Consider the following 28,000-nt stretch of genomic DNA (forward strand, 5'->3'; position numbering starts at 1 on the left):
CATTGATGTTTGGCTTATCCCTTATAAACATGTCCCTTAATGAGAAGACTGTTCAGTTCATTCATCCCTCAACAGAGTTTAGTAACATTGTTACTGATCACATTGATTTATCAGTCTACCTAGCCTTCAGCCGAGCTAGTCAGTAATGCTGGGAATACCTGGTTCGTCACATTGATTTATCAGTCTACTCAGGCTTTAGCAGGAAATTTGGTGTTTATAAAGAAGCTGTTTACTGAGTTCTGAATTTACATGCAGTGCACTGATTTTAAAATAGCTAATAAACAAGCATTTGTGGGCTGGAGGTTAGGGAACCAGGCCTGTGATCAGAAGGTTGCCGGTTTGATCCCCTCCTCTGACAGTCCATGACTGAAGTGCCCTTGAGCAAGGCACCTAACTCTCCAGGTACCGTGGATAGGGCTGCCTACCGCTCCAGGCAAGTGTGCTCACTGCCCCTAGAGTGTGTATTCACTAGTGTGCATGCATGTGGGTGTTTCACTGCACGGATGGTTTAAATGTGGAGGTCCAATTCCACAGTTGGCAAAATGGTTCTAAAGAAAAAGTTTCTTTTAAGGATGGTATACATGGCATTTACTCTACACAAGGCAGAGCTTAGACCAAAAAAGGTTTCAAAACTGCTGCTTTAATATATAGCCTACTACATTTCAGGCTACTATACTGTGACACAAAGTATTTACTTATTACATATTTACTACTCCATTTTTCCAGTCATTATTTTAACTACTTGCAATGCAGTGCTATGTATTTCTTTGTTTCTCATTATTTTTACTTATATTGAATTCTTGTTACATATATTTGTATATGCATGTGCAGAGTTGACCAGAACTGATTGCAGACTATTTCAATCTTGTAGATGGCTTCACATGGTTCACTCTTCTCCATAAAGCTCTTTTGTTAGGAGCTTTTTCTTTAACTAGATGTTATGTAACAGATGGGCCAGATATCTGGACAGAGATTAGTCTTATCTTGGAGAAGATCTCATGGAGTTGGCAACAAATCTTACAGGCCAGTTCCATGCGAAACTGGAGTGATTTTGCCTGCTGTTATTTTTGACAAATCCATTAAACCTAGGTATGCCGAAGATATAAACTAATAAAATGCGTAATCTATTGGGTGTCACCTGGTTTGCCTGTAATCATAAAACCACAAAAAAGTATAGTATTACTATACCCAAACTCAAATCTAACCTCCATTTTAGAAAACAAAAGGAAATGTTTTGTTATTTTACTTTAAAAACAAACAAAGAAAAACATGTTAGGATCAGACGAATAGTCCACCAACGTCAACATGCAGAGAGTGGAACACAAAGAGAAAAAAAGCTAGACACGGTGAGAGGCACTGAGGAGGAGGAGGAGGAGGAGGAGGAGGGGCGCGTGCTGTTTCCTTTGCTAAAAGCAGCCTGGCGCGCACAGCAGCAGCAGCATGGCGGGAGACCGTGAGGCCGAGTGCGAGACTCCAGAGCAGCCGCAGGAGCAGCACGGCCCCCGGCAGCCCTTCCTCATCGGGGTCGCCGGCGGCACGGCTAGCGGAAAGGTAGGCACTACAGACTTCATTTCCCCCTAGACCACGGAAGCGTGTTTGAATTAGGATGCTCCTAACCCTTTTTTACTCTCCGTGTGTGGATGAAGAGGACGCCGTGACCGCGTGGCTCCTGTCAGACCTCACTGCTTTTCCCAACGGGTTTCCTTTCCTTACTGTATTGTCCCTGAGTTTTAGTGTCATCTACCAGCTGGCTGACTGGCCAGCTACAAGGCGGTAATCCCGGGAGATCAGTTTTAGCAGTCGTTTTGTGAGTTAGTGCTGTTAGACGTTAGTTTCCGATAACTCCTAAACAATGGGTGACCTCACATATGAAAATGTAGCCTAATCCATCCCGTACATCATGATGTTCGTCAGAGCTGGCCCAGCGGAACTGTCAACGACGTACGGCAGAACTTTTAATAGGAGCTTAACAGGAATGATTTTATCCACGCCCATCCCGTTGTTCAGCTTAGATTTATCACTTCGTTTTATTTGTAAGATGACAAATCGCCAGTTTCTGCTCTGTGTTGTTGCTGGTGTGTGTGAAGCACGAGTAGCTAGCTTTTGTGCTTTGACCCGGTTAGCCAGCTCGCCGACAGATTCCATCAGATTCGCTGCGCTAGATTCAGCCGTCAGTGCCACATCAACACACCGGTAGCATTTTAAAGCAACTATGTCAAGATGCTCTGTTAAATATGGATCTTACGCTTTCAGTCACTCAAAACATTCGGTTAAGTTAGTTGATGGGTACAGCTAACGGCAAGTGTCTTGTAATACATTTCTCTAAGCGCACACGTTCACAAAGAACAGCGACCCCCTTTGTTTGGTTGATAACGCGTTTTCTCTCAGTCCGCCGAGAGTTATGTTTTCGCTGCATTCAAATGATTGGGTGAAGCTCAGTAACTGGTGATACTGAAGTGCTAACGGTAGATGTTTAAGGATGCTGATGGTAAACGGTAATTGGGTCACTACAGTGGATGGATTTGCCACTTCTCTGGCTCACAGATCATGACGTACTTCACGCGTTGTGTGAACCAGCTGTTTGAATCGCCTTGAATAACTACGATGAATGAAATGATATGAATATGATAAATGAAGAAAGTCAGACCGCAGTAAAATCAGATTGTGTGAACATCTGATTACATAAAAGTAGTGTTGATTTTTAGTTTCATGTGTGTATTATTTCCACATTGTCGTAACATGTTTTGTGATGTATGTATATAACCTTTTTATATATTCACATTCAGCACCCTTTTAAAAAATGTATGCACATTACACGTTTGCACGGGGTTATAGAGTTATGGAGGTTTTGTCACTGCTGTTATGTGTTTGAATAGTCATAGCACCAGCTGGCAGGTGGCCGTGCTGCATCTCTGCACTGCGTTCAGACTGCACTGAAGGAAGTGCTGTTTGTACTTGGTAGTGGTTGATATCACTTCTTATTGACCTTGCTTGGATGTTCTTACTCAGAATTCTGAGTTATGCTGGAATGTTGTGTCTTCATTGTACTTATGTAGGGACACAATGTTATTAGAATTTGCAGATGTTAGATTTTGAAGTGGCACTTCTACTCATCACTTTTTCATCATTACATTGTAGCCTAAAAAGGTACCTATCAGTCCTGTACCTGTCAGTCTTGTTTAGTGCCCCTGATTATTAGTGTTGCCAAAAAGTGAACCTTGTTTAATTCAGTCTGCTTATGTATGTTGGATAAAAGAATTCCTGCATCCCCATCATTCATGGCAGTGCGTTGAACCACTGGTGTCCGGCCTAGCCTAGGTGGTATTGGCTTTAGATCTCTAAACTGCAGAGTAGCTTGTTGGATACACAAAAGGGCCTCAGACTGAGGCAGAAGAATGTTTAGTCAGCACTGGCAAGGGACAGTTTTTTTTTGTCTGGCCTGCAAGGTTAAGTCTGTGTCTGCAGTAATGGGTGATGACAGGCCAGGGCAGGGGTTTCCCACCTCACAACAGATCTGTCCTGTTCTGGCATTTTCACTGATGGGCTGTCAGTGGGGACAGTAGGGGCCTATCGTATAAAAGGCCAATTCCCTAACTTATTGACATTTTTAATTAATAAAATGTATTTATTTATTGTTTTTACTATTTTATCAGTAATTAGGAGCTTACAAGCTAAATTATGTTGCTGTACATAGGACCAGTAGAACAACATAGAACAAATATATTGAAATTTAATGTAAATGAAGGTTTTGTTTAACAGTTCTCAGGATTTCTTTAATGAACATAAATGGCAGCTTAGATGAGCCATAGTATCCGAACATGCATAGGCCTTGAGCTTGTGATGATACAAAGGCTTGAGGTGGTCATGTCTGTTTATCTTAAAAGATGCTGGTAGCACATGTTTATACAAAGAGCCAGGAACAGCTTGAGAGTGCTTGCGGATTATGTGTTAAATGGATTGAGACAGGCAGTGCTGCAGCTGGTAAAATCTCTGGGAGACCTGGTGGAACAGGGATGAGTGATGGATTGGCCTAATGAGTTCTATCTCTTGTCTGAATGTCCGTTTTTGTAACATATTAAATGTAAATAAGTTCCATTAGTGTATAAGCTCTCGTGTTTTAGTCCTTTTCTTCAAACCTTGTAGTGTCTTCAAATGAACCATTTTAAATGAAATATGTAGCCAATTTTTTTTGTCTAGAGCACATATAGGTACAGCTGCTGTATACATTTCAGACTGTCCCACTGAATAATGACTAAATTGGTGTTTACCCTAATCTTTCACAGAACTTCCTGTCCTGTGTAAAATGTGGTGTTGCCTCCTGTATTTATGCTCTAAACATATTGAACTTGTTTAGAAAAAAAAATCTAATTTTAGTGATTTGAGCTCAAAACATACTTGTGTAGTTTGACTTTCCTGTTGTAATGCTTACATTTTGTTTTATCATTTGAGTCATTTATGTTTTTCAATTATTGCATTTTATGTTTTATTTTATTCGATTAACTGTTTTTCTTTTATGCACATTTAAAGACACTTAAGCTGCATTCCATGTAGAGTTATATGCAAAGGTTTGGGTCAAATTTCATTTTGTAAAAAGAATTACACACTTCAGCATATTTTAATAAAAGAAATACTGTTAAATTGCTAAAATAACAAACATAAAGTGTGATGTGCCAAAGTTATGGCACATTTGATATTTTGTGCCATTTTATCCCTCCAAATGTCAAATTGTGCACTAAAGTTTGTCACCTGTAGTGAACGTGTCACTTATAATCACATGTAAAAAAAACATGTAATTTTACCTCCTTGGCACTTACATTTTTTTGATTGATTTATTATTAATAAATAATCATTTATTGTTATTGAAGAAACAAAGCATGCAGCCTTTCTGAGCTTTTCCACTTTCATATGTTTTGTAGTAATTGTGACAGACTGCTGCCATGTGGCTGGATTACAATGTGGCTAAACATTGGTGGTCAGAAAGAGTTGCAGATAGCAAATTACTTGAAGATGAAGATCAAATTCTTCTCTACAGCACACTGTGTCCAGATTGTGTGTGTGTGTGGGTGGTTTCTGAAATAGAAAATGCCTTACAGAGCCCAGTTCCCTCAAATTTTCCCTTGACGAGGTCTGTAACAAAACATCTAAATATGTGATTGTACAATGCCTACCCCACATTTAATAAAGCCACAGTATTGTTAAAATGTGTCTGTAACAGCATTCCTAACAGATGAGAATGTAACATCTGGGTGAACTGTACACTTCTGCCAGTAGTAGATATTGCAGACCCAATAGATAGCAAAAACATTTTTGGCAATAATAAAATACCAATTATATATACCATGTGAATTTACCATTCTGCATAATCACTGGTCCGTCTATGAAATAATTTCATATACAAAACAATGTCGTTGGGGATTGAAAGCAGTGCTATATTGTTGCACATTAGTTATTAGTAAATGGTAATTTTTTTTTTTTTTGTAGGAATCAGAAATTAGACCACCCGTTTTATCAGTAATTTGCCTTATAATGCCTTCACAATCAGCAATACACTTCGTCAGCATATTTTGAGTTGAGCAGACTTTGCCCAAATGGTCTAAGCCAGGGTCAGGCTCAGCAAAATCATAAGCAAGGAAATATCTATGGCTGGGTAACATTTCATTTTTTTGATATTGATAGTAATTCCACTACGTTAATTTCAGTTCAGATTCCTGAACTCTAATTCTTGCAGTACCTCCATTAAAAGTACAAACAAAGTGAGTGTGGCTTAAATCAGAAATGAGTGTGAGGTGCTGGAGAGTAATCAGACTGTGAGAGACTGCAGAGTAATCAAAACGTGTTAATAACGGCTTACAGGATGCAATTAAGACAAGCAATCAGCCGTCTAGATTTTGAGGAGTATGTTTGTTGTCTCACAGATGCTAAGACTGACTACTTAGATATTTGGTATTGAATGACATTTTTCAGTACCTTGTAGAATAAGAAATTTATTTGATCGGTACCTAAAGGTATTGGCTTTTCCTGGAAATGTCTATGGCTGATTTATGTTTTCAGCAGGGAAACATATATAAGGGATATATAATACTTGGAATAAAAAAAGGTACTCCTGGAGAAACTGGGAGATAACACATGAGGAAAGCAGAAGTAAGAGAGAGTGATGCCAAGCAGGCCTTCAGCAAAAGAATAAAATGTGCTGTGAATTCTGTGATCTGTCTGTGGTTTAACTCACTGAATAGAAAATTACTCTAGAGAGTCTTCCACATTATAATGAAGGACATGAAAACCTGCCACTATATGTCTCTACAGTATTTCACAACAATATCTGAGATAGACATGTTGTAAGTCTCAAACGTGTAAAAATATTAGAAGAGCCAAAAACATTTTTTTGAGTTTTAAACAGAATTCCACATTGATTTTATTCATGTAGTTTAATGTAGTTTTTTGTTTGTTTAATGATTACTTATTGATATCAAACAAAATAGTAACAAAAACTGTGCAACAAAATTAAACAGCTTTGATCGAGTCATGTGACACTGTGTTAAAGGCCTTTTCATGACTTGCTGTAAAAGGCAGTCTGTTGATCAAAGATGTAAAAGCATTACGCTTCAGAGGCTTATTTACTTTTCAAGCCTCATTGCTCAGTTCTTTATGCTCACATCCAATCTTTTTGGCTGTAGGTAAGTGACTCATTTGTCATTAATGTAAATGAACTTGTGTGAACTTCTGAAACAACCCACATGCACATGTCCTAATCAATAACGTCACATGAATGAAGCATGTGTGTCATGAACAACAAACAAACTAACCAGAGGAAAAAGGCTTCATTGCAAAGACCACCAGTCACTACTAGATCAAGACAAAGGCAATAATACCTTTGCACTGTTTACTGGTTGGATTTGATGCTGCTGTTATCATTAAAAGGTGCTGCATGCGCTGTGAAAACAACACATGGATTCCAATCTGACTGTTCTCAAGAAGATCTCATGGGCATGAATCAGATAGATCTGATTTGAAAAGTAATTTTTGTAGAATTAGTTAATGTGTACCAAAATTGCATCATTGGTGCTCTGTTTTATTCATATGCCACCATTCAGACATATAATACAGCTTATAGTGCTTTATGGTAATGTTGATGTTAATTAAATGTAAACTGAAGTTTTCTTACTTCAGTATTTGCAGAATGCTGATGAAATTGTTCTATACCTTACAGTACAGAATCCAATTTTCAGTCATTAACATCTGGTATTACAGCCATTTAAATTATGATCCCATTTTCCAGAGGTTATCCATAGGTACCATAGGTTAATGCAAAACGCTGTCTGAAAAGTTTGAATGATTTTGTTTGTTTCTGTTTTACTTCAGTCATCAGTCTGTGCAAAGATCATGGAGCTCCTTGGCCAAAATAAGATTGACCATCACCAAAGGCAGGTTGCAATTCTCAGTCAGGACAGCTTCTACAAGGTGCTTACTTCTGAACAAAAGGCCAAAGCTCTCAAAGGACAGTTCAACTTTGATCACCCAGGTAAGGCAGCAGTAATATAATTGTTAAATAGATGTTACACTCTTGTATAATTTTACAGATTCATTTTTAAAAACACCTAAATGATTATACCCCTTCTATCATCTTGTTACCATTTCTGTTGTGTTTGATTCCATTCTATAGAATGCTTGATGTACATTGTATGTCCAAAATATCCAAGCCTATTAATAATTAAATTAAGATTTAAAAATGTACACAATTTTCCATTTACTCCAGTGCTGAGACACGTTTGGTATGCAGATTTTGCTTAGAAAAATTATCTCACTGATTTTGACCATGGCATGTTTGTTGGTCCCAGACGGGCACATTTGAGTATTTCTTTAATTGCTGGTCTTCTAGGGTTTTTACACAAGGATTCTAGGATTCTATTGGTCACTCAGAATGGTGCAATAAATTAAAATGTGACCGGCAGTTCTGCAGATGGAAATGCCTTGTTGAAGAGAGATCAACAGAGAATGGTCAGACTGATTCGAGCTGACAGAAGGGTTATGGTAACTCAGATAACCACTCTGTACTAGAGTCCATATGCCCCTGTAATGCATTGGAAGGGGAGTCTGTGAGTTACCATTGCAGAATAGCTGCCTGCTGCATTTAGCTACACAGTGAAGTTTTGTTTTTTTTTTAAACAGTAAATCATGTTGTGCACTAAATCACAACAACAAATCTGCGCAACCTTAATAAAGGCCAGGAAAGAAAACATTTGGTTGAATATTGATTGCTAGTTTTTGTTAGCAATGTTAACCCCCTAGCTCCAGTTTAAAACTAAAGAAGCAAAATTTGGACACCAAACATGTCTTGGCTGATTGATCTGGGCTATGTGGGAAAATAGTGTAAATTTGATTTCTCACTGAACCATTCCTTTAAGGTGCACACATTGCTGACACAAGTGTTGACACACACAGATAGTATAATTTACATTAAAAAAGCATACTTTTTATGGAGCTCCAAATTACCATTCCCAATGCCAGCGGCTGGCTAGAGGATCATAAAGTCTTGCGGCATTGGACTGTGGAGCTGCCCTTTTTTACTTGAATAGAGTTACTGCAGCAAAGAGTGGGCAAACTGCCTATTAATTAATTGATTTCAGAAGATGTGTGTTGAGCAGGTCTTTGGACATATACAACAAATGACAGGTATCTGCAGTCTTCAGCAGATGCTGAAGTGTGTGTCAGCATGTGGAATTTCCTGACTTAACAGATCTGCCATTACACTCGCCTTGTAACAGTTTGTCACCTTGCCCTGGTGATTACCAACCTGTCAATCTTTGAGGCTAATCCCTTGTTTGTTCTTGTCATTAGATGCATTTGATAACGAGTTGATAGTGAAGACTCTTTGGGACATCATGGATGGAAGTACAGTTCAGATCCCAGTTTATGACTTTGTTACCCATTCAAGGTCAGTTCTTAATGCTTCTTAAAGAACTATGAATTTGATTTGGACAGCAATAGTTCAATAGTGTGTTTTTATGACTGGGCATTGAAGTTAGACATTTTTGGTTTTGGTCTTTTATATGTGCAAATACCTGGTAGAAGAAACCTTTTTGTTGGTTTTTCATTGTTTCTCTATAGGAAGGAGGAAACGGTCACTGTGTACCCAGCTGACGTGGTGCTATTTGAGGGCATCCTCATGTTCTACTCGCAGGAGATCCGGGACCTGTTTCAGATGAAGCTGTTTGTGGATACAGATGCAGATACACGACTCTCACGCAGAGGTGAGTGGGGGGAAAAAGGCTTCATTGTTCACAGTTGAAACCCAGGCACAAAATAAACCAGGAAAAAATCTAGTTGGTTTGTACAGTTTTAATCCCTTAAACCAAAAATAACATCTTTTATGTGAGCCTATGCTTTAGTTCGCATTTCTAACTACATTAGTATCATAGTAGTTGTAGAATAATTCCTAGTGTTATATTTGAACTATATGTCTTAAGATTACTTAACCCAGGGCTCAAGGGATTGCTGTTTCATATTGACTGTGCCATTCTTACCATTGGCAACACTTGTAATTCCTATGTAATTTTATTTCATGGTTGGTCTTTCTTTTTTTTTTTCTTTTCTTTATCAGTCTTGAGAGACATCAGTGAGCGAGGGCGGGACTTAGAGCAGGTGCTAAGCCAGTATATCACGTTTGTGAAGCCTGCCTTTGAAGAGTTCTGCCTGCCAGTGAGTCATACAGTATTCTACACCTTACTTCTCTTTATAGAACCTACCAGCTTTCTCCTCTGGTGGTACATGTATTAATATTTTGGGTGACGCTGCAGTATATGAGTAATACATGATTAAGTTGCATTATTTATTCTTTACTACAAAAGTCAATCATTGCATCCAGGTATGTTTTTTTACAAGTGAGTTTCACTGAATGGCTTCCAAATCATAAATAAAGCTAGTGAAGCATTTTTGGTTGAGACTGGGTTATATAAGCTGAAACTAAAGTGTGTGTGATTAGTGCTGGGTGGTACTGATAAAGTTCAAAATATTTTCCAAATATGACTATAATACTATGATATTTGATGTGATTTAGTGGTGTAGTAACTAATTGTTCATCATGGCTGCACTGGAAAGAAATTACTCAATGCTTGAACTTGATGTAAGTAACCTGGTTGTCTTAAAATTGAGAGTTCATTGAACTTCACATAATAAGGTAACTGAATGTATATTACTGATCCATTGTTCGGTTAGCTATTATAGGTTCAGTGAACTCAACATTTTGGGTAACCAGGTTACTTTAAGATAAAACGTGAAAACATTTTGGGTTTGGTACACTGTGCTAACAGAATGTCTTGCAAACCTGACAGTTTTTTTTTCTTTTTAAGTTGCACCAAAGGGAACCTTTGATGTAAATGCTAACCAGATTTTTTCAGATAATAACCTTTTTTATATGTTTAGATAGAATGATATAATATAATGGATATAATGCTTGCTATCTGTCAGTGTAGCTAAAACTGCTGAACAAGATCATTGTGACACAATGTTGGTATACCTGTACAGACAATGTCAGCCTATCTGTGGTCATGTGTTTTTCACTAACTATTCAGTTTAACTGTCTTTGTGTATATCAGTGAAATAGTATTCCTCCTTCCTGTGCCAGGTGTTGCCCTTGATATTCTCTTACTTCTTTGCTCTGTGTCACGACCACACCTGCTGTTTGAGCAGCCAACTGTTTCTTTTGTTGTATTTCTTTAGAAAATAGTGTTGTTTGTATAACCCTTTTTTTCAGTTAATAGAAAAGTGCAAAATTTTATTGTAATATAAATTAAAATATGACCCCATGTTATGATTTGTCCTAACCTTAATTTTACCCAAGTTTTTTATTTCAGATTTTATTATTGTTTTGTAGTTGTTTAATGTTTGTCAACATTTCTTCACATTTGATTGTGCAACTACTTGTTTTTATAAGCCTTACCAGTCTTTTCACAAATGTATTATTAAATTGTTATTTGTTGGTACTAGTTAAAATGAGTCAGATGTTGGGCACTTTTTCAAGGAGATCGTTTCACAAAGAATGTGTTTGGCATGATGTCAGCAAGGAACAGCTTCAGAAATGCTTATGAACTGGAGCACGCTTGACAGGAAATTTTTCCCAGGAACTCTTATATAATCCTGCTTGTTTTTGTGTTCTCAGACAAAGAAATATGCTGATGTGATCATCCCAAGGGGAGCTGATAATCTAGGTGAGATTAGAGTGTGTGAATGTTTGTAAGTGGATGTCTGTTACTTTATTTCTTTGTCCAAATGTGCGATTAGACAGGGCTTGACCATGAAACTGCAGAAATGTTTTGGTAACATCTATCACCTATTTTGTTTTGGAATGCCATGGGATGTTTTGATGGTGTCTAACAAGGCCATTCTCAAATTCTAATTTGTGTGTATGGGAACTGTGGACCAGTGTAATGTTTTTCATGTACATACCAATACATAAACATTTATGAAATGTTTAAATTACTACTAAATCCAGCTGGATTTCAATTGCAACACTTTTTCTTAAAGGGGTTATAATGCAGTAAAATTAATAACTTTTAGACAATTTAACAAAGTAACCCACCATCACTTTAACATTGTGCTCTTCCAGAGTACCACAGTCATCAAATATCAGTTGGAAATAATTTAAACGTCTGTCTGATGATGTTTTGTTTTTTTTCATGGAATCGTCTGTCAGTACCCATATGGTATCAGGATCACTGAGCGTCCCCATGTTTGAGTATTTTACTTGGTGTAATAATCACTCAACCCATTGAAGATGGTCATCTTGCCTACCCTCTACAAATATGTTCTGTGCAGCTCTGTTTAACTTGGCATGCTTCTTATCTGTTTTCAGTTGCCATAAATCTGATAGTACAGCACATCCAGGACATTCTGAATGGTGGTTTGACCAAACGGCTGAACGGTTGCCTCAATGGCCATAGTGCACCACGAAAGCGGCAGCCATCGGAGTCCAGCAGTAGGCCACACTGATACACACTGAAAGTGGGAATCAGAGAAGGATGACAGTAAAGGAGTGGAGGGAGAAATGGAGGATTGTTTGTACATACTTGCAATTCACAAATACTGTATTTAAAACAGTTAAGAAATTCAAGAAATGCCTTCTTTGATTTTGTATAGTTATTGTTTTATGTCCTTTTGGTTTTTTTTTTCTTTTCATTTTGTTTTTTGTCTGTGCACTTACTTTTGAGGGGAATGCTCTTGGTTCAAAATGATGACCGGTCAAACTTGTTTTTTTCTGTGTTATTCATCTATGAATTCTGTTAACTCTTTGCTCCCCTTTTTGAGAGGATTTGTGAAGTAAAGGAGGAGAATGTCCAGATGGCTTTACAGTTTTGCCAGATGGACCTAGCTGGTAAATTAGTGAAGTAGTGCAAAATTGTAAAGGTGGAAATGCAAAGTGAAGGTCTTGCATCTTTCAACATTACTGATAGACCCCTTGCCTACTTAGGGTTAATCATAAATTGGCATGATATTTCCTCCTAACCATTTAGTCAGCACTTCCGTCTTTGGCCTGTTACCAATTATTTCACCAGAAAGTACAATCTGATCATCGCTCCTAAGGAAAGATAACCATCTTCATGCTACATTTCAGTAAATATCAACCCTCTGTACAAATCAGGGTGGAATTTATATAGTAAAAAATTTAGTAATTCTGTGACAGACACTTGGAAGGGAATTTGGTTATTCTCCAGCTCCAATGTAGCCAGTTCCTCTGACACAGATTAAGTCCAGAACCCATATCCGTGTCCTTTCTGTACTGTATTTGATGTTGCATCCTTTTGTCTTCTAATTTTAAAGGCAGATGAAAAATCATATACTTGAAATCTTTTTTTTTTTCCCTGAACTTTTACCAGTTTTTAAATATTTTATGTCATGAATACTCTATATATTAAGGACTATGGTCATCAGATTGTTTTGCCTGCATGTCTTTAGGAGATCATTGACCTTCCTTATTTTGGGTTAGTGTTTAGCACTACTGGCCATGTTTTTGTTTTAATGTTGTAACCTAGCAACATGAAGCATACACCGTAATGCCACTCCAATCACTATGAAACACAAAATTCACCAAAGAATCCATTTGGCATTCTTTAATATGCATGTTCAGTTTATTAAAGGGTGCAGTAGGCTCACCTTTTCTCTTGCTCAGGATCCCAGTGCTAGCTCCATCTACCATAATATTCTACTTAAGATACTTCAGGGAAGTATCAAGAGAACTGGTGGTGTTTCCCATTTGTTTTCCCTTAAAGGGCTCATTACTGCTTCTTAAAACACACTAAACACTCTTCTCTGAAGGTAGATAATTTTTTTATATCAATCAAAACAAACCTCTTACTTTTTTTTTCTTTTTTTAACAAAAAAAAAAAAAAAACAAGACAACCCTCAGGAAATTAAAAGTATGACTCATGACCTTGAGAAAACAACCAGTATGGCTGATTTTCTTGTCTTTGTTTTTTTGGTCTGGCAGACACATTTCCCTTTACACTGCTGCTATGATACAGGGTATTTCATATATTTACAAGTGTAATATGCATTTGATGTGATTATACACTAAATTCATAATTGTGGTGTTTTGGGAGCCAGAGTCCAATAAAAATGCTCTGCCTAAGGGCCTAATATATAAATGTTACTTTGAGTTTACTAGGTTTTTGGCCTGTTCCCACTAGTTCTAAGTTATGTAAATAATTGCTTTTAGACTGCTCATGTTTTGTGTACAGTATTTAATGTCTATGGATCAGTGTGTTCTGATATTAATCATTACCAACTGCCTCCTCTAACTAGCCTGTCTAAGGCATGTACTGCTTGTACACATCTACAAATACTCATGCAAAACATGCACACCTAAATCAGGTATTCCCATGGTTTGGTTTCTTCAGATGCCAGCTTTTGGGGGGAAAACTGCAATATGCCTTAAATCAACTGCTACTGACCACTTTCATTACCATAGAAACAGGTTAAACACAGTCACTGTAACTGATGCAAAACCACTATGTGACCATCATAATCCTATATGACTACAAATTATGCAGATTACAAGAACACTTGATTTCATTGTAAGGTGTGAAGTTCACTGTGGAGTTTATTATTGTGCAATGCACTCACGGACTCATGGAATTTTGTATTGATTTTCCTAGATTATGTCACATTATATGTATAAAAGTTGATATTCCCAAACTGGAAATTTGACACTTTCTACTGTTAAAAGAAGCTTGCATATATGCAGTGTTATGCCTGGTGGGCCAGGTATTTAAAATGAGTTTATCTTAACTGAGTGATGTCTTTAGGCCATGATCTTTGTATTAAAAGCTGAGAGATTTTTGTGACGATAGATTTATGCAGATCAGATTCCAGGTGTCTGAATGAAAGGTCCACAAATGAGATGATGTTGGGTTGGTGGTCCTGCTGTCAGAAAGCTTGCAAGCAGCACAAGACACTGCGTTCAAACAACAATCTATAGGCTCCTGCTTGCAAAATATCTGAATTAAAAACCCGGATGATGTGTTCGCTCTTCATTGTAAGCGTCTAAATGATTCACAATGTATTGTAAATGTTTAAACAAATTAAGAAAGTTGTATAAAAGGATAAATGAAATGAATTGAAAGATTAAATAAAGTTTTGTACCTTGCATGTGGTTTGCCAATGTTCATATACACTATGTGTCCAGACACCTCTTCGAATTCATGTTCTTCGAGGAGCACCCACTCTCCAGTTGTGCATTCAGTTTGTATAATCAATAGAAAAGTATTGCTAAATGAGATGCTCTAGATCAGCCGCACTAGAGCCTAAGGTCACCATGACCAATGTCAATCGTTGGCTAACGTTAGAGGGGTACAAAGACCACCAGCACTGGGCTGTGGGGCAGTAGAACTGGAGTTATGGAGCACAATCAAATATCTGGGATAAGTTGGAGTAACAACTGTGACCCAGACCCAGTCATCCACTAACCTCACTAACGCTCTTGTATGTGAATGAAATCAAATTGTCACAGCAGTGTTCCAGTACGTGTTTTATATGGCCTTACCAGAAGACTAGAGGCTGTTATTGCATTAAAAGGGAGACAGACTCTATATAAGTACCCTTGATCTTTGAAGAAACGCTGGATGAGCATGGCTTGTTTTCAGGTCATTTTTGATGAGGAGAATCGTCACTCAGTACGATTGTCAAACGCTAGAGGGTGCTCTCGAGAGAGTCCAAAGTGAATTCAGAGTTAATTCTAAGCTTTTGACCAAAATTACAGTTTGTAAATGTCTAAATATTTTTTTGAATAGAAGAATACATTCATTTCCTGAGCCAAGAGTGGCATTCAAATATTTTAACACTACGGAGGCCTGCTGGTGACGTCCTGTATTAATAAAAACAATGTGTGGACATGGCTTTTTAAGGCACGGGAATAAGATGATTAAGTCGTGGCTACAACTTCGTAAAGTGTGGAAACGAGATCCTAATGCATGGCCACGACTTGGGAATGAGACTGTGATCTCATTCCCACACCTTACTAAGTTGTGGCCATGCATTAGGATCTCGTTCCCATGCATTAATAAGGCATGGCCACGCATAATTTTTATTTAAACAAGTCGTCACCAGCGGGGCTCCATATAACGCCACTGTTTTTGGTTTTAACACAAACCAATCAGCACTCAGTATCAGTAACACAAACCAATCAGCACTCAGTATCAGTAACGCAAACCAATTAGCACTAAGTATCAGTAATGTAAACCAATCAGCACTCAGTATTAGTAACACAAACCAATCAGCACACAGTATCAGTAACGCAAACCAATCAGCACCCAGTATCAGTAACACAAACCAATCAGCACCCAGTATCAGTAACGCAAACCAATTAGCACTCAGTATCAGTAATGCAAACCAATCAGCACTCAGTATCAGTAATACAAACCAATAAGCATTTTCTTTTTATTTAATTTTATTCCAACAAAGGCAATATACATTTACGTTTTCATTGCTGGATATGGTTGGGAACTATTTAAACATTTCGTTTTCAGCGGTTTGGCTCCTTTCACCCTCATTCTTTTAAGACCCTCTCGCGGGCGCCTTCTGGCGTTTCGCAGTCGTGTTTCTGATATAAACAGAAAATCTCCAGGCTCCCCTTAAACCGGAGTAATGCAGGGCATATTCACCTTTCGCTTTTTCACCAGAGACCGCCCCGCCAGCACAGCGCCCCAGCACAATCTGGGTTTTTACTGCCCTCACGAGGTCGTCGTTGGTAATTACGAGCTCGTCCCAATCATCATCAAGACGCGTCCTTCAACACGGCAGTGTGCGACACTGTGAGCTCGTACGAGTTGCTAATCGGCGGTTCAGTTTGGAGCCGTGAGGTTTTGTTGCTTTACATCTCCGGGAGTCTTCAAGAATTTATTAGCACAGTTATGTCGACGAGCGACTTCTATTTAAGATATTATGTGGGCCACAAAGGAAAATTCGGACACGAGTTTCTGGAGTTTGAGTTTAGGCCGGACGGTGAGTAATATCCATTTTAGCGCCAGGGAGCTAAGCTAGTGTTACCTAGCCGGCGTGCTAACAGCGACAAATGCCGTCCGAGTGAGCGACCGGCTTCAGGCCTGAAAATCGGCTTTCACACGAACCTACGCGAGGAGAGAAAGGTTTTATCGTTGTAATAATACTAGTAGTATTGTAGGTGAGTACAGTTGTGAGCTAGTTAGCTAAGCTATCTAGGTCTAAGTAGATTTGAGTTCTGTTCGTGTTCGGAGGTTATTTCATATTTTTGCAATATTGCCAACCCTTAATTGCAAGGGGTTAAATATTATGCAGCCCTGTCTGCTTAGTCCTGTAGGAACTGTAGTACTGTAAGGAACACGCTACAGTTAATTTAAATTAAGTTAAGATGTAAATTGTAAGGAACGCGCTACAGTTAAGTTAAATTAAATTAAGATGTAAACTGTAAGGAACGCGCTACAGTTAAGTTAAATTAAGTTAAGATGTAAACTGTAAGGAACGCGCTACAGTTAAGTTAAATTAAATTAAGATGTAAACTGTAAGGAACACGCTACAGTTAAGTTAAATTAAATTAAGATGTAAACTGTAAGGAACGCGGTACAGTTAAGTTAAATTAAGATGTAAACTGTAAGGAACGCGGTACAGTTAAGTTAAATTAAGATGTAAACTGTAAGGAACGCGCTACAGTTAAGTTAAATTAAGATGTAAACTGTAAGGAACGCGCTACAGTTAAGTTAAGTTAAGATGTAAACTGTAAGGAACGCGCTACAGTTAAGTTAAGTTAAGTTAAGATGTAAACTGTAAGGAACGCGCTACAGTTAAGTTAAATTAAGTTAAGATGTAAACTGTAAGGAATGCGCTACAATTAGATGTAAACTGTAAAGAACGTGCTACAGGAATGCGCTACAGTTAGATGTAAACTAACGAACGCGCTACAGTTAGATGTAAACTGTAAAGAACGCGCTACAGTTAGATGTAAACTGTAAAGAACGCGCTACAGTTAGATGTAAACTGTAAAGAACGCGCTACAGTTAGATGTAAACTGTAAAGAACGCGCTACAGTTAGATGTAAACTGTAAGGAACGCGCTACAGTTAAGTTAAATTAAGATGTAAACTGTAAGGAACGCGCTACAGTTAAGTTAAATTAAGTTAAGATGTAAACTGTAAGGAAAGCGCTACAATTAGATGTAAACTGTAAAGAACGTGCTACAGGAATGCGCTACAGTTAGATGTAAACTAAAGAACGCGCTACAGTTAGATGTAAACTGTAAAGAACGCGCTACAGTTAGATGTAAACTGTAAAGAACGCGCTACAGTTAGATGTAAACTGTAAAGAACGCGCTACAGTTAGATGTAAACTGTAAAGAACGCGCTACAGTTAGATGTAAACTGTAAGGAACGCGCTACAGTTAAGTTAAATTAAGATGTAAACTGTAAGGAACGCGCTACAGTTAAGTTAAATTAAGTTAAGATGTAAACTGTAAGGAATGCGCTACAATTAGATGTAAACTGTAAAGAACGTGCTACAGGAATGCGCTACAGTTAGATGTAAACTAACGAACGCGCTACAGTTAGATGTAAACTGTAAAGAACGCGCTACAGTTAGATGTAAACTGTAAGGAACGCGCTACAGTTAGATGTAAACTGTATGGAACGCGCTACAGTTAGATGTAAACTGTATGGAACGCGCTACAGTTAGATGTAAACTGTATGGAACGCGCTACAGTTAGATGTAAACTGTATGGAACGCGCTACAGTTAGATGTAAACTGTATGGAACGCGCTACAATTAGATGTAAACTGTAAGGAACGAGCTACAGTTTGATGTAAACTGTAAAGAACGTGCTACAGGAACGTACTACAGTTAGATGTAAACTGTAAGGAACACGCTACAGTTAGATGTAAACTGTAAGGAACGCGCTACAGTTAGATGTAAACTGTAAGGAACGCGCTACAGTTAGATGTAAACTGTAAGGAACGCGCTACAGTTAGATGTAAACTGTAAAGAACGCGCTACCGTTAGATGTAAACTGTAAAGAACGCGCTACCGTTAGATGTAAACTGTAAAGAATGCGCTACAGTTAGATGTAAACTGTAAAGAGTGTAGAGTATGGTAATTATTGTTGTTGTTTTTTTTTTTGTGTAGGGAAGCTGAGATATGCCAACAACAGCAACTATAAAAATGATGTCATGATCAGAAAGGAGGTAAAACATTTGTTCTTTATATCTTAAACATTGTTTTGTGTAAAGGGCAAGATTTCAGGTTAATGTCTTCTTTTTTTAAGGCGTATGTTCACAAGAGCGTGATGGAGGAGCTGAAAAGGATCATAGATGACAGTGAAATCACCAAGGAAGATGATGCATTGTGGCCCCCTCCCGATAGGGTCGGAAGACAGGTTTGTCAAGCAAATAGAACATTACTTTTTCCTCACACTGCAAGGAAAGCAATCAGTCAAAGACTTTGGAAAAGTAAGTTTCTAGGTCTTTTTAAGTATTCAGTTACTTTGATTCTTTTCATTTCCATTTTCTAGGAACTGGAGATTGTCATCGGTGATGAACACATCTCATTCACAACATCCAAAATTGGATCTTTGATTGATGTCAACCAGTCTAAGTAAGTGTTCTACCAGTGTGACGACTGTGAATGCGAAGCATAAATGAGTGAACTGTGCTTTTGGCAAACTGTTGCAACATATAGCCAAACGTTATTAATGTTCTTATATTTACCGCACATTGTTAGCCCAAGTTAACAAACATAGCACCTGACCTGGCTAGTTTAAAGTTCATATTTATGGTTTAAACCAATTGTTCTTAAGATGGTCCTCAGTGTAATGTAAAGGCGATAGCTTAAGGCTACACTCAACAGAACCAACATGACTTAAAAAAAAAAAAAAAGGTTCGTTGTACCCTACCATAACTGTAGTTAAATGTCCAATGTATGGTTTACTCTTTGCTGTATCCCTTTATCAATGTTTTGGTGCTATGAGTTAAAATCAAGCGAAGTTGGAAAGTCAACTTCATCAACTCCACCAGCAGGAGTCAAGAGTTGGAGTTGCTTTCAGAAATTAGCACCATGTATTCAGTTCTTGCCTATTGCCTAAGTCTTTTAAATCAGAAAACAAGTTAATTAAACATTGATAGAACTTTGAAGGATTTGTCACACAAACATGTCTAAAGGAGTGAAATGTGGTATTTCATTGATATATATATATATATATATATATATATATATATATATATATATATATATATATATATTTATATATTTATTTATTTATTTATTAAACAGATATAAAATAAATTTTTTTTTTTTTTTACATACTTCTGAAAATCCACAAATGTTTCCCTCATGGTAATCAAACTATAAAAGGCATGACTTACTAAATGCAATATAAAAGCAACATAAAAATGTAAAATACCTGGAAATGATTTTTTCATGTGGCCATTTGCTGTACAATGTTTCTGGACTCCCAATGAAGAATGACCTTTCTCACTTGTGAATTTAATGGCCAGGGTTTGTCCTGCTTCTTCATGTAATGAGAAACTTCCAGCTTTGCTTTACAGGTTTTACCTGCTGTTGTGGCCTATCAACATTGCTCATACATTGACTTTCCTATTCCTCAGGGACCCAGAAGGCCTCAGAGTGTTCTACTACCTGGTACAAGACCTCAAGTGTCTTGTCTTCAGTCTCATTGGGCTCCATTTCAAGATCAAGCCTATCTAAGTTCAGCAGTTTTTACAGTGTGACAGTTTTGTTTTTTGGCTTCTTAACATTTGTAAATTTCTGATTTATGTTTTCTTTTTTAAATAAATGATTGATTCACTCAAACGTGGAAGTTTATTTTTATGTAGAAAAGCTTAGCATGCATTTTTTTTAAACAAATATAGTAATAAATCTTTTATAAATTCAAATACAATAATACTATGAAGTCCCTGCCGGTGACATCCTGTATAAATAAAAATAACGTGGCCACAACTTAGTAAAGCGTGGGAATGAGATCCTAATGTGTGGCCATGATTTAGTTCCCATGCTTTACTAAGTCGTAACCATGCATTATTTACATTTATGCAGGATGTCCCCAGCGGGGCTATAATAGAGTAAATTGACTGATTCATCTGAAAACTACACCTACACATACAAGCTTCTTCTGGTGCAGATCCATGGCGACCTGTGCTAGTGGTGTGCTGATCAGCAAGTGTACTCTTAACCATGTCATGTAATAACTGAATAGTGTGAGTGAGCTTTTAGAAGTGGATATATGGTTCAGGTCACCACCACTGTGAACAATTCTCATTTGATAGTTTATTTAGAGCAAGGCATTTTTTCTTTAGATCAAACTTTAAATGATTGTTTGACATTAACCATTATGCAGACATTTTGAAAAATAGGTGAGGTTTGCTGTAAACAAACAGAAGGGGAGGAGTCGCACAGTAAAACTAGCATCAAAGTGTAACAGATAGCTAATGGGCAGCTTCTTTGCATTGCAAGGGAACTAAAACTGATTTGTACTGGTGAACCATCAGTAATGGTGTATTCTTAAGTTCTGCTTGTATCCAAATGCTCTGTAGGTCAAAAGCTGTCAACCTTTAAAAACACAACCAGGCTCTGATGATTATTTCAGCCTTTCCTCAGTTTAATACACTAAAATCATGAAGGCCTCACAATATTGATGACTGCTGCCTTAAACATGCTCAAATAAGAGCAAAGATATTCATTATATAAATTAATTATATGGACAGAATCATCCCCTGTGCTTTGTTGGTGACAGCTCTTTTTAGTCCATTAATACTCAGCTGAAATTAAATATATATACAAATATTTAAACTCTACATGGACAGTATTACATCATTTCACAGCATTTTCCACATTAAAAAGTGGCAACTACACATCACATGTACAGAGAAAAATAAACCCATATGCTGTAAGTAAGGCTACACAGATGACCTGCATTCAGTAAACTAGATATAACAAGCACAGACATATTCTGAACAGCCAATATTCCTTGGACCTGTCCAACTTTATGGAATTTATCAATATCTTCATCAATCAGACTAAAAGGGGAGATGAGTTTCAGGACTTGCACTACTTGCATACTTAGCTGAAGATATTTCAGATAAATATTATATCTAGAAAAATTAGCAGGTTGTGTTCATCCCAATGTTTTGTTAGAAAATACATCCCTGCATTACATTCAGTAATTAGCTTTAAACAATACACACAAACATTATTTTTTTTATTTATATATATGTATGTATGTATGTGTGTGTGTGTTCGAACGTTGTGTGATGAAACTTAATCAATTACGGTGTAAACCCATAACAGTAAACGATATCAAATGCACATGAGACTCATGTTAAGGTTTTAATTATAGTCTTATCTCACACTAATGAGGTCTTCAGATAAAGCCTTAAATGCCCTTCAGTGTCTTAGTGTGGATTTCTTTTCTAAAAGCACTTAACTGGATTTAAGAGGTTTTCCTTCAATAACATGAAAAATGTCTTCAAGGGACTTGTGGACACATCGAAGGAATTCATGGACATTCCTGCCGGGGTAGCTGGACACATTGCATCCAATCCAATCGTCATGGACACCATAGCCCACTCCAAAACCATCAGGCACCACAGGAGCAAAGCCACCCAGACTTACAGCAGGGCTAGTGAGAGTGCTAGTGGACAGGATGTTGTGGTTTATGGCTGCATATGCTGGGTCCTGGTACAGACTTGGGAGCGTCAATCCTTTAGAATTAGCCAGGTAGCGCAAGGCAAAAAGATGTCTGTCAAACCCTTGTCCTGTTAAAAACAAAACGAAATGAGTGACAAAAATAAATACATATTATAAAACATATGTACAGATAAAACAAATAAAACAATGTGTAAAGTGTACATGCATATGCAACATTAACACTGTTCTTAAAGGGCCCAGGGGAAAACCTGTTTTCTTTCAAAAAAGGTTGATTTGCTCTTGTGGCCACACAAAATATATTTTCAAAGCATTTCCTCCAAATAACGTACCAGTGCTAATGTATTTTGCCATCATTCTCCACTTTTGATATTGGGCTGTTGTAATCTTGGGTTGTGCATACATATGTAGTCCCTTCATCAGTCACAAGGCTGATGTGGTATGTCCTGCCCACACAGCTTCACACATTGTGGAAAACTGATGTATTATGTTATGTATTATATGAACACTATTAAAGTTAAAAAACACACTACTTATATTACGCCCCCAAAATAGCCCAATTTAATTGATGTCACGCAAATCTACATAGGTCTACAGCAGTTTTGTGCTCTAGTTTAGTGTAGTGTTTTAGGCCAGACTGCTTTTTAAATGAGATACAGTACATAGCAGCCAATTAAAGATCATTTACACAGAACAGTTTTAAAGGACAGTTAAAAACAGCTTGTTTAATTCCAAGGGATAAAGAGAGAAAATGATCATGTTTTTGCAATCATCTTTTTGGAATAAAAAAACCCACAAATGTTTAAAAAATGGACCTCAGGGGAAAAATGAATATTTCAGCCTATACCTTTAGTGAACTAGGCTGTCATAGAGGAATAAGATTGAGATTTCACTCACCCATGGCTGCCTCTTTGGTGAGCTGGCCATGGTATTTGGAGCAGGCATCCAGCAGGCCCTGAAGCTGCTCCACACTGTGCTGGTCTGGCTGTTGAACAAAGGCTTGAGCACAGCGTTGTGTGTGAATGCTGGCTGGACGGATGGTCTCTGTTCGGCCATGTTTGAAGGCAGCAGTGCTGCAGGACTCATATGTAGCTACAGTCTGCCCATATTGACGTAGGAATCCCATCTGGAAAGCTAGCTGTGCGATGGCATCGGGGCTGAGCTTCTTTTTCTTCAGCTGTTCTTTCCCCCCTTGCTTGAACTCCATGGCATCAATGGTGAGCTTGGAGACAGCGGCATGAAAGTTCTCTTTGGCCTTTGTTATTCCATGTTGCAGTTCAGTGTTTAGCTTGAATTCCAGCCGCCGGACAGCAGAGGCTGAGTCTACAGCAGCAGGCTGAGAGTTAGGCCCAACGAGCGGCTTTTCTGTGGTGTCTTTAAAGACTTCATTCTGAAAACGCAGGACAGCCACACCATCGCCCCAAGAGTGTTCAAAATTGATAGCTGCCTGTCCATCCTTAGTTAGGATGATACTGAAGGACTTATCATACCAGCGGTTACAGCCGTTCCCATGAAGCATGTTGTGGGAGATGTGTATGTGATCACGCATCTCCTCCTCATCCAGACAAACGCAAAACAGAGCATTGTCCACTAACCCTAGAGCCTCTCCGTTCCCTGCCTCCAGAAGCTTTTCTCGAAGTCCTGCCCAAACGTCCCTGTTCTCGCTTGTCAGAACACCCAGAGGAAATGCAGGAGCTGGTGTTGAGTCTGCCAAGATGTACTTGAGGTGCGACAGGATCTCAGCTGGCTTCACCAGATTACCATCCCTACCTACTGCATCAAATACATACAGGTTACCTCTTCTCATGACCAGCAGGTGACGGCCTTTCTCGTCAGTGAGCAGCTCATCTCTCTTGGGTTTGGGAATGCGCGTGGAGTTGAAGAGACGGAAGTACTGAGACATATCAAGGGGATATGCATTCACCATGTAGGCCCCAAACCATGAAATGGAGGAAGGCACCCATCGGATAAATTTCTTGAAGGAATCAGTATTGCTTTTAGCAGGGTTTAGATGGAACACCTCTGGTTCAAGAAGACCAGCACGGAGGGTCTTCATAAATCGTACTGCAGAGCACACCATATTAGTGGCTCGAACAACTTGGTCATTATACTCTGGTTTGGGGTCAGGGTTAAACGACATAAAGGGGTTAAAGTTCAAGACCACAGATTCACGGGCAGACAGGTACATGTCAAACCATGGAGCTGGAAAAAAAGAAAATTTTAGTTTGATAAATATACAGTACACACTCAGTCCTGGCATAAGCTTAAAGGAGAACCCCACTGATTTTTAAAATTTTCTTAATAATTTAATGGTTAAGATGTAAACTAAGTAATACAAACAAACATGACATAACCCTAAACTTATAGCAGGACACTAGGAAGTTTTGCTGTTGGTCTCTACTTTACTCATTCATCCTGTTCATGGAGTCCCACTGCCCAGTTTTAGATATTCTCTACTCTAATATAATAAGCAATGTAATAAATCAATGATAATAAACATAAGTACAAATACAAATAGGAAATAGATAAAATACCTACAGGAATGGAAAATAAAATTGGCAGTAGAAATATTTTAAGTAGCAGCCTGCAGCTACTTACCTGAAATATAGCTGGTGTGCTTGTTGTTTTTATCATGAATCACAAGCTCCTCATGTAACTGCTTCCCAGTGCCATTCTGGAAATCATGTGCCAACTTCTCTGTATTACTGTACAAGCAAAATATGCATATACAGCTTTTAATATCAGTTTATTTAAATCATTCAACATTCAGCTATTCAGATACTTTTCAGAAAATCCATATGAAGTTTTGCTTACCTGTACTGTTCATTATTTAGAAGGGGCCTTTGAGCTGCTAAGTATCTCCGTATTGTGTCTTCCAGTTTTGGCACCGGTAATCTGCCCATATTAAATAAGAAAAAAAGGTTAGCAGCAATGCTTAAAGGGGAATTACACCAGATTAGATGTAAGCAATGTCATCTGGAGTGTTTTGATGTGAAACAGTGTGCTGTTAAAAAACTTACAAGCTACCTTTTTACAGTGGTGGTGATAGAAACAAAGGATTGCAATGCCTACAACCCAAATACAACCATTTTATTTGCTACCCAAAACTACCAATGACCCCACGCATGTCTAAGTTTTTTTTTTTTTTTTTGTAATGCCGATAATAGAAAAACTGTTACATCCAACAAAAAAAGGTTTTCTTTGGGTACTGTTTTGCCTTACAATGTCCTGTATGTACCTCACCATGAATTAATTTTATAAGTGTGTTTTTGGCCAAAACCTTTTCTAAATGTTATGGTAAAATAATGTCTCAGCCATCAAGAAAATGGTTTCTTGTAAAATAACTTTGTGAGGCAGCTTTTAGAGGCTTTTAAAAGGGGAAATCTATAGCTTTTCAAAGTTTATACATATGTTCTGAGTTTTTATGTAACAATGATGGTAAAAGAATGGTCAGTCAAGTAAGTTTTCTTAGGGTACTATTTTGCCTATTACCCTACTACTACTACTACTACTACCAATAATTCTGACTCCAACTTTCTCTAGAACAAAACAATTCACACCATACCACTTTAAATGTTTAGGCTGACTTCTTAATAATGTTGATGGTAAAATAGTGGAAAATCTTAAGATTTTTTTTTCTTTGGGAACTATTTTGCCTCACAATGCCCTGCATGTACTTTCTCTGACATAAATGGATTAAAATAAATGTACAAGGTTTACAAGGTGTTTTAGGCCAAAACTTTACCACAAAATGATTGTAAAACAGTGACACATCAGGCAGTGTGTTCATAAAGGGTTCATGTTATCACTTGCTGTGAGGGAGCTTTTTGAGGTGGACATCTTGTATCACTACCACTGTGAATAATTCTTACTCTTGCTTGTCTAGAATGAATGACTGTCTCTGAACGGCTTTGTTTACATCTTAACCACTTAATTATGCAGGATTTTTTAAAAACTAGTGGAGTTTCCCTTTAATTCCTCAGACATCTGGTTCCTGTCACCATCCTAGTGAACCATTTTACTTAAGGACGTTTAATAGAACTGAGCCTTTCATATCACACTACTGCAAATTTTCTAGAGATTGGTGTCTTAATTTAATTATGCAAAACTTTTGAGAAAAAAAAAACAGCTTACAATGGATAGTTGTGTATGTCTGTTTTGAAAAAAAAATCCTCATGAGAATATCCAACGGGGACATACTTTTATGTAACACCCCGCCACCTCCCAACCCGCAATCATCTTTCCTCGTGCCCTTTCACCTATTTTTTTTTAAAGACACAGCAACCGCATTGGACTGCTAACTTACCCTTTCAGTAAACTATTAGTAAATGAATGACAATGTAGTCCGTTCGGTTACTGTGCAAATATATTTGTGTAAACCAAAAAAAGAACCTGAATTTGCGGAATGTCTTAACTAACCAAGTATCACCGTAGTCTGCGTGCAACGCTCACTCACCTCGGTAAACTCTTTTGGTAGTGCATGGTCGGAACAACACTTCTGTGCAAGTACTCAGAATCCGTCCCGGTGTCACTGCTGTATTTGCGCTGATTTTCAGTTAGCACAAAGCGTGCAGAAGTAGTTCTCAATGCCAAGGGCAGCTTACACACAGTTGAATTTATTTGGTGAGAGAGGAAATATGCCATCGTGTCTATTCAGCGAAATCGTTAATACGGTATTTAAAAGTTTTGTTGGCCGAGAAAGCGAGGCGCCTAGTTGAAGATGAACAGTTTAGTTGCTCATTCGACGCAGCTTCAGCCACTGACACACAAAGTCGACTTTTATGGTGTTAGCGCTGCCAGAGACCGGAAAAATTTCACCACACTGAAGTTTCCTCTCTTCCTTTGCAGTCAAGCGTTTAAATTAAAATAGTTTTTATTTAATTATCAACACCTCTTTGTACCCAATGTCAACCAGTCTCTCTCTTAAACATTCTCTTCCGCGAAGCGCTGCTACTTCTGCATGGTGATACAATAAAAGTCCCACCTTCAGTTAAGCAAAGTGTGCCTGAACGAATTATTCTGCGCTCTTTTATAACATGTCAGTAATCGCAATAATTTGGCTGTACAAACAGTTTGATCTTTGGCTATTTATCTGCTTCATTATGGATAGTGTACTGTAAATAAACAGTAAATATGTATCACAGAAAAACTGAGCTTTGGTTCTGGCGAAGACTATTAAGAGAACCTTGGGCATCAAAGAAATTCTTTATATAGATCCTTGATTTTATTTTTGACATATTGAGAAGAATGAGACTGACCAATTAGTTGGAAAATACAAATATGCTTGAAACAGTTGCAGGTAAAAGAGGAAGAGAATGACCGGCAATGGATACAATCAGAGATATCATGAAATAGCCATTAAGAAGTTTAAAGATCCGAAGAGAGGATACGCTAGAAAAACACTGTTCATCCAGGAGTCAGATTCAATGTGAATAATAATAATAATAATAATAATAACAATAACAAAAAATTAATAATAATGTCCTACTCTTCCACAGTAAAAGTCCCTCTACTACAGTTTATTGTAAAAACAGTTGAGTGGAAAATGCCACAAATTAACAAATCAAATGTATAAAAAGGTTACACACACACACACCCACACACACACACACACACACATACATCCTGTGGCTCCGGTGAGACTGGCTGAATCTCTTCTCGCTCCCTACTCCCTATAATAGGCTCCCTACTCCCTATATTGTCATTATATGCTGTTACCTGCACCTCCTTGTACTTTCATTATTGCACTGCCTTTTCTAACCTCAGGAGAGATCTTATAGAATATTTTTGTATATTTCTAGTTGCATGTGTGCCTGTAGATAGTTTTTTTTT

At 37.9% G+C, this 28,000-nt stretch overlaps 3 protein-coding genes across 3 annotated transcripts; 2 read left to right on the forward strand and 1 right to left on the reverse strand.

Annotated features, from left to right (window-relative positions):
• The first annotated feature begins 1,396 nt into the window (after window positions 1-1,396).
• Window positions 1,397-14,640, forward strand: uck2a (uridine-cytidine kinase 2a). The gene is made up of 7 exons (XM_017721308.2): window positions 1,397-1,551; window positions 7,360-7,519; window positions 8,836-8,932; window positions 9,106-9,248; window positions 9,599-9,696; window positions 11,156-11,204; window positions 11,849-14,640. Exons 1-7 carry the CDS (start codon window positions 1,441-1,443, stop codon window positions 11,983-11,985), a joined length of 795 nt encoding a protein of 264 aa, XP_017576797.1. The 5' UTR covers window positions 1,397-1,440; the 3' UTR covers window positions 11,986-14,640.
• Window positions 14,641-16,270: 1,630 nt separating this feature from the next.
• Window positions 16,271-20,317, forward strand: magoh (mago homolog, exon junction complex subunit). Its single transcript, XM_017721316.2, has 5 exons — window positions 16,271-16,491; window positions 18,635-18,693; window positions 18,774-18,884; window positions 19,020-19,102; window positions 20,113-20,317. Exons 1-5 carry the CDS (start codon window positions 16,401-16,403, stop codon window positions 20,210-20,212), a joined length of 444 nt encoding a protein of 147 aa, XP_017576805.1. The 5' UTR covers window positions 16,271-16,400; the 3' UTR covers window positions 20,213-20,317.
• Window positions 20,318-20,776: 459 nt separating this feature from the next.
• cpt2 (carnitine palmitoyltransferase 2) lies at window positions 20,777-27,139 on the reverse strand. Its single transcript, XM_017721307.2, has 5 exons — window positions 26,625-27,139; window positions 24,983-25,063; window positions 24,767-24,873; window positions 23,066-24,370; window positions 20,777-22,278 (listed from the first exon to the last, which is right to left on the reverse strand). Exons 1-5 carry the CDS (start codon window positions 26,810-26,812, stop codon window positions 21,944-21,946), a joined length of 2,016 nt encoding a protein of 671 aa, XP_017576796.1. The 5' UTR covers window positions 26,813-27,139; the 3' UTR covers window positions 20,777-21,943.
• Window positions 27,140-28,000: the final 861 nt, after the last annotated feature.

This window comes from Pygocentrus nattereri, chromosome 28 (genome assembly GCF_015220715.1).
Source record: "Pygocentrus nattereri isolate fPygNat1 chromosome 28, fPygNat1.pri, whole genome shotgun sequence".
NCBI classification, from domain to species: Eukaryota; Metazoa; Chordata; class Actinopteri; order Characiformes; family Serrasalmidae; genus Pygocentrus; species Pygocentrus nattereri.

Excerpts from the sequence above, each read along its gene's own strand:
- uck2a (XM_017721308.2), top strand. The coding sequence starts at position 1,441 with ATGGCGGGAGACCGTGAGGCCGAGTGCGAGACTCCAGAGCAGCCGCAG. Across the intron at positions 9,697-11,155 it reads TTGAAGAGTTCTGCCTGCCA|ACAAAGAAATATGCTGATGT; the intron begins GTGAGTCATACA and ends TTGTGTTCTCAG. Across the intron at positions 11,205-11,848 it reads AAGGGGAGCTGATAATCTAG|TTGCCATAAATCTGATAGTA; the intron begins GTGAGATTAGAG and ends ATCTGTTTTCAG.
- magoh (XM_017721316.2), top strand. The coding sequence starts at position 16,401 with ATGTCGACGAGCGACTTCTATTTAAGATATTATGTGGGCCACAAAGGA. Across the intron at positions 18,694-18,773 it reads ATGTCATGATCAGAAAGGAG|GCGTATGTTCACAAGAGCGT; the intron begins GTAAAACATTTG and ends TCTTTTTTTAAG. Across the intron at positions 19,103-20,112 it reads ATTGATGTCAACCAGTCTAA|GGACCCAGAAGGCCTCAGAG; the intron begins GTAAGTGTTCTA and ends CCTATTCCTCAG.
- cpt2 (XM_017721307.2), bottom strand. The coding sequence starts at position 26,812 with ATGGCATATTTCCTCTCTCACCAAATAAATTCAACTGTGTGTAAGCTG. Across the intron at positions 24,874-24,982 it reads CTAAATAATGAACAGTACAG|TAATACAGAGAAGTTGGCAC; the intron begins GTAAGCAAAACT and ends TTGCTTGTACAG. Across the intron at positions 24,371-24,766 it reads GCACACCAGCTATATTTCAG|CTCCATGGTTTGACATGTAC; the intron begins GTAAGTAGCTGC and ends CTTTTTTTCCAG.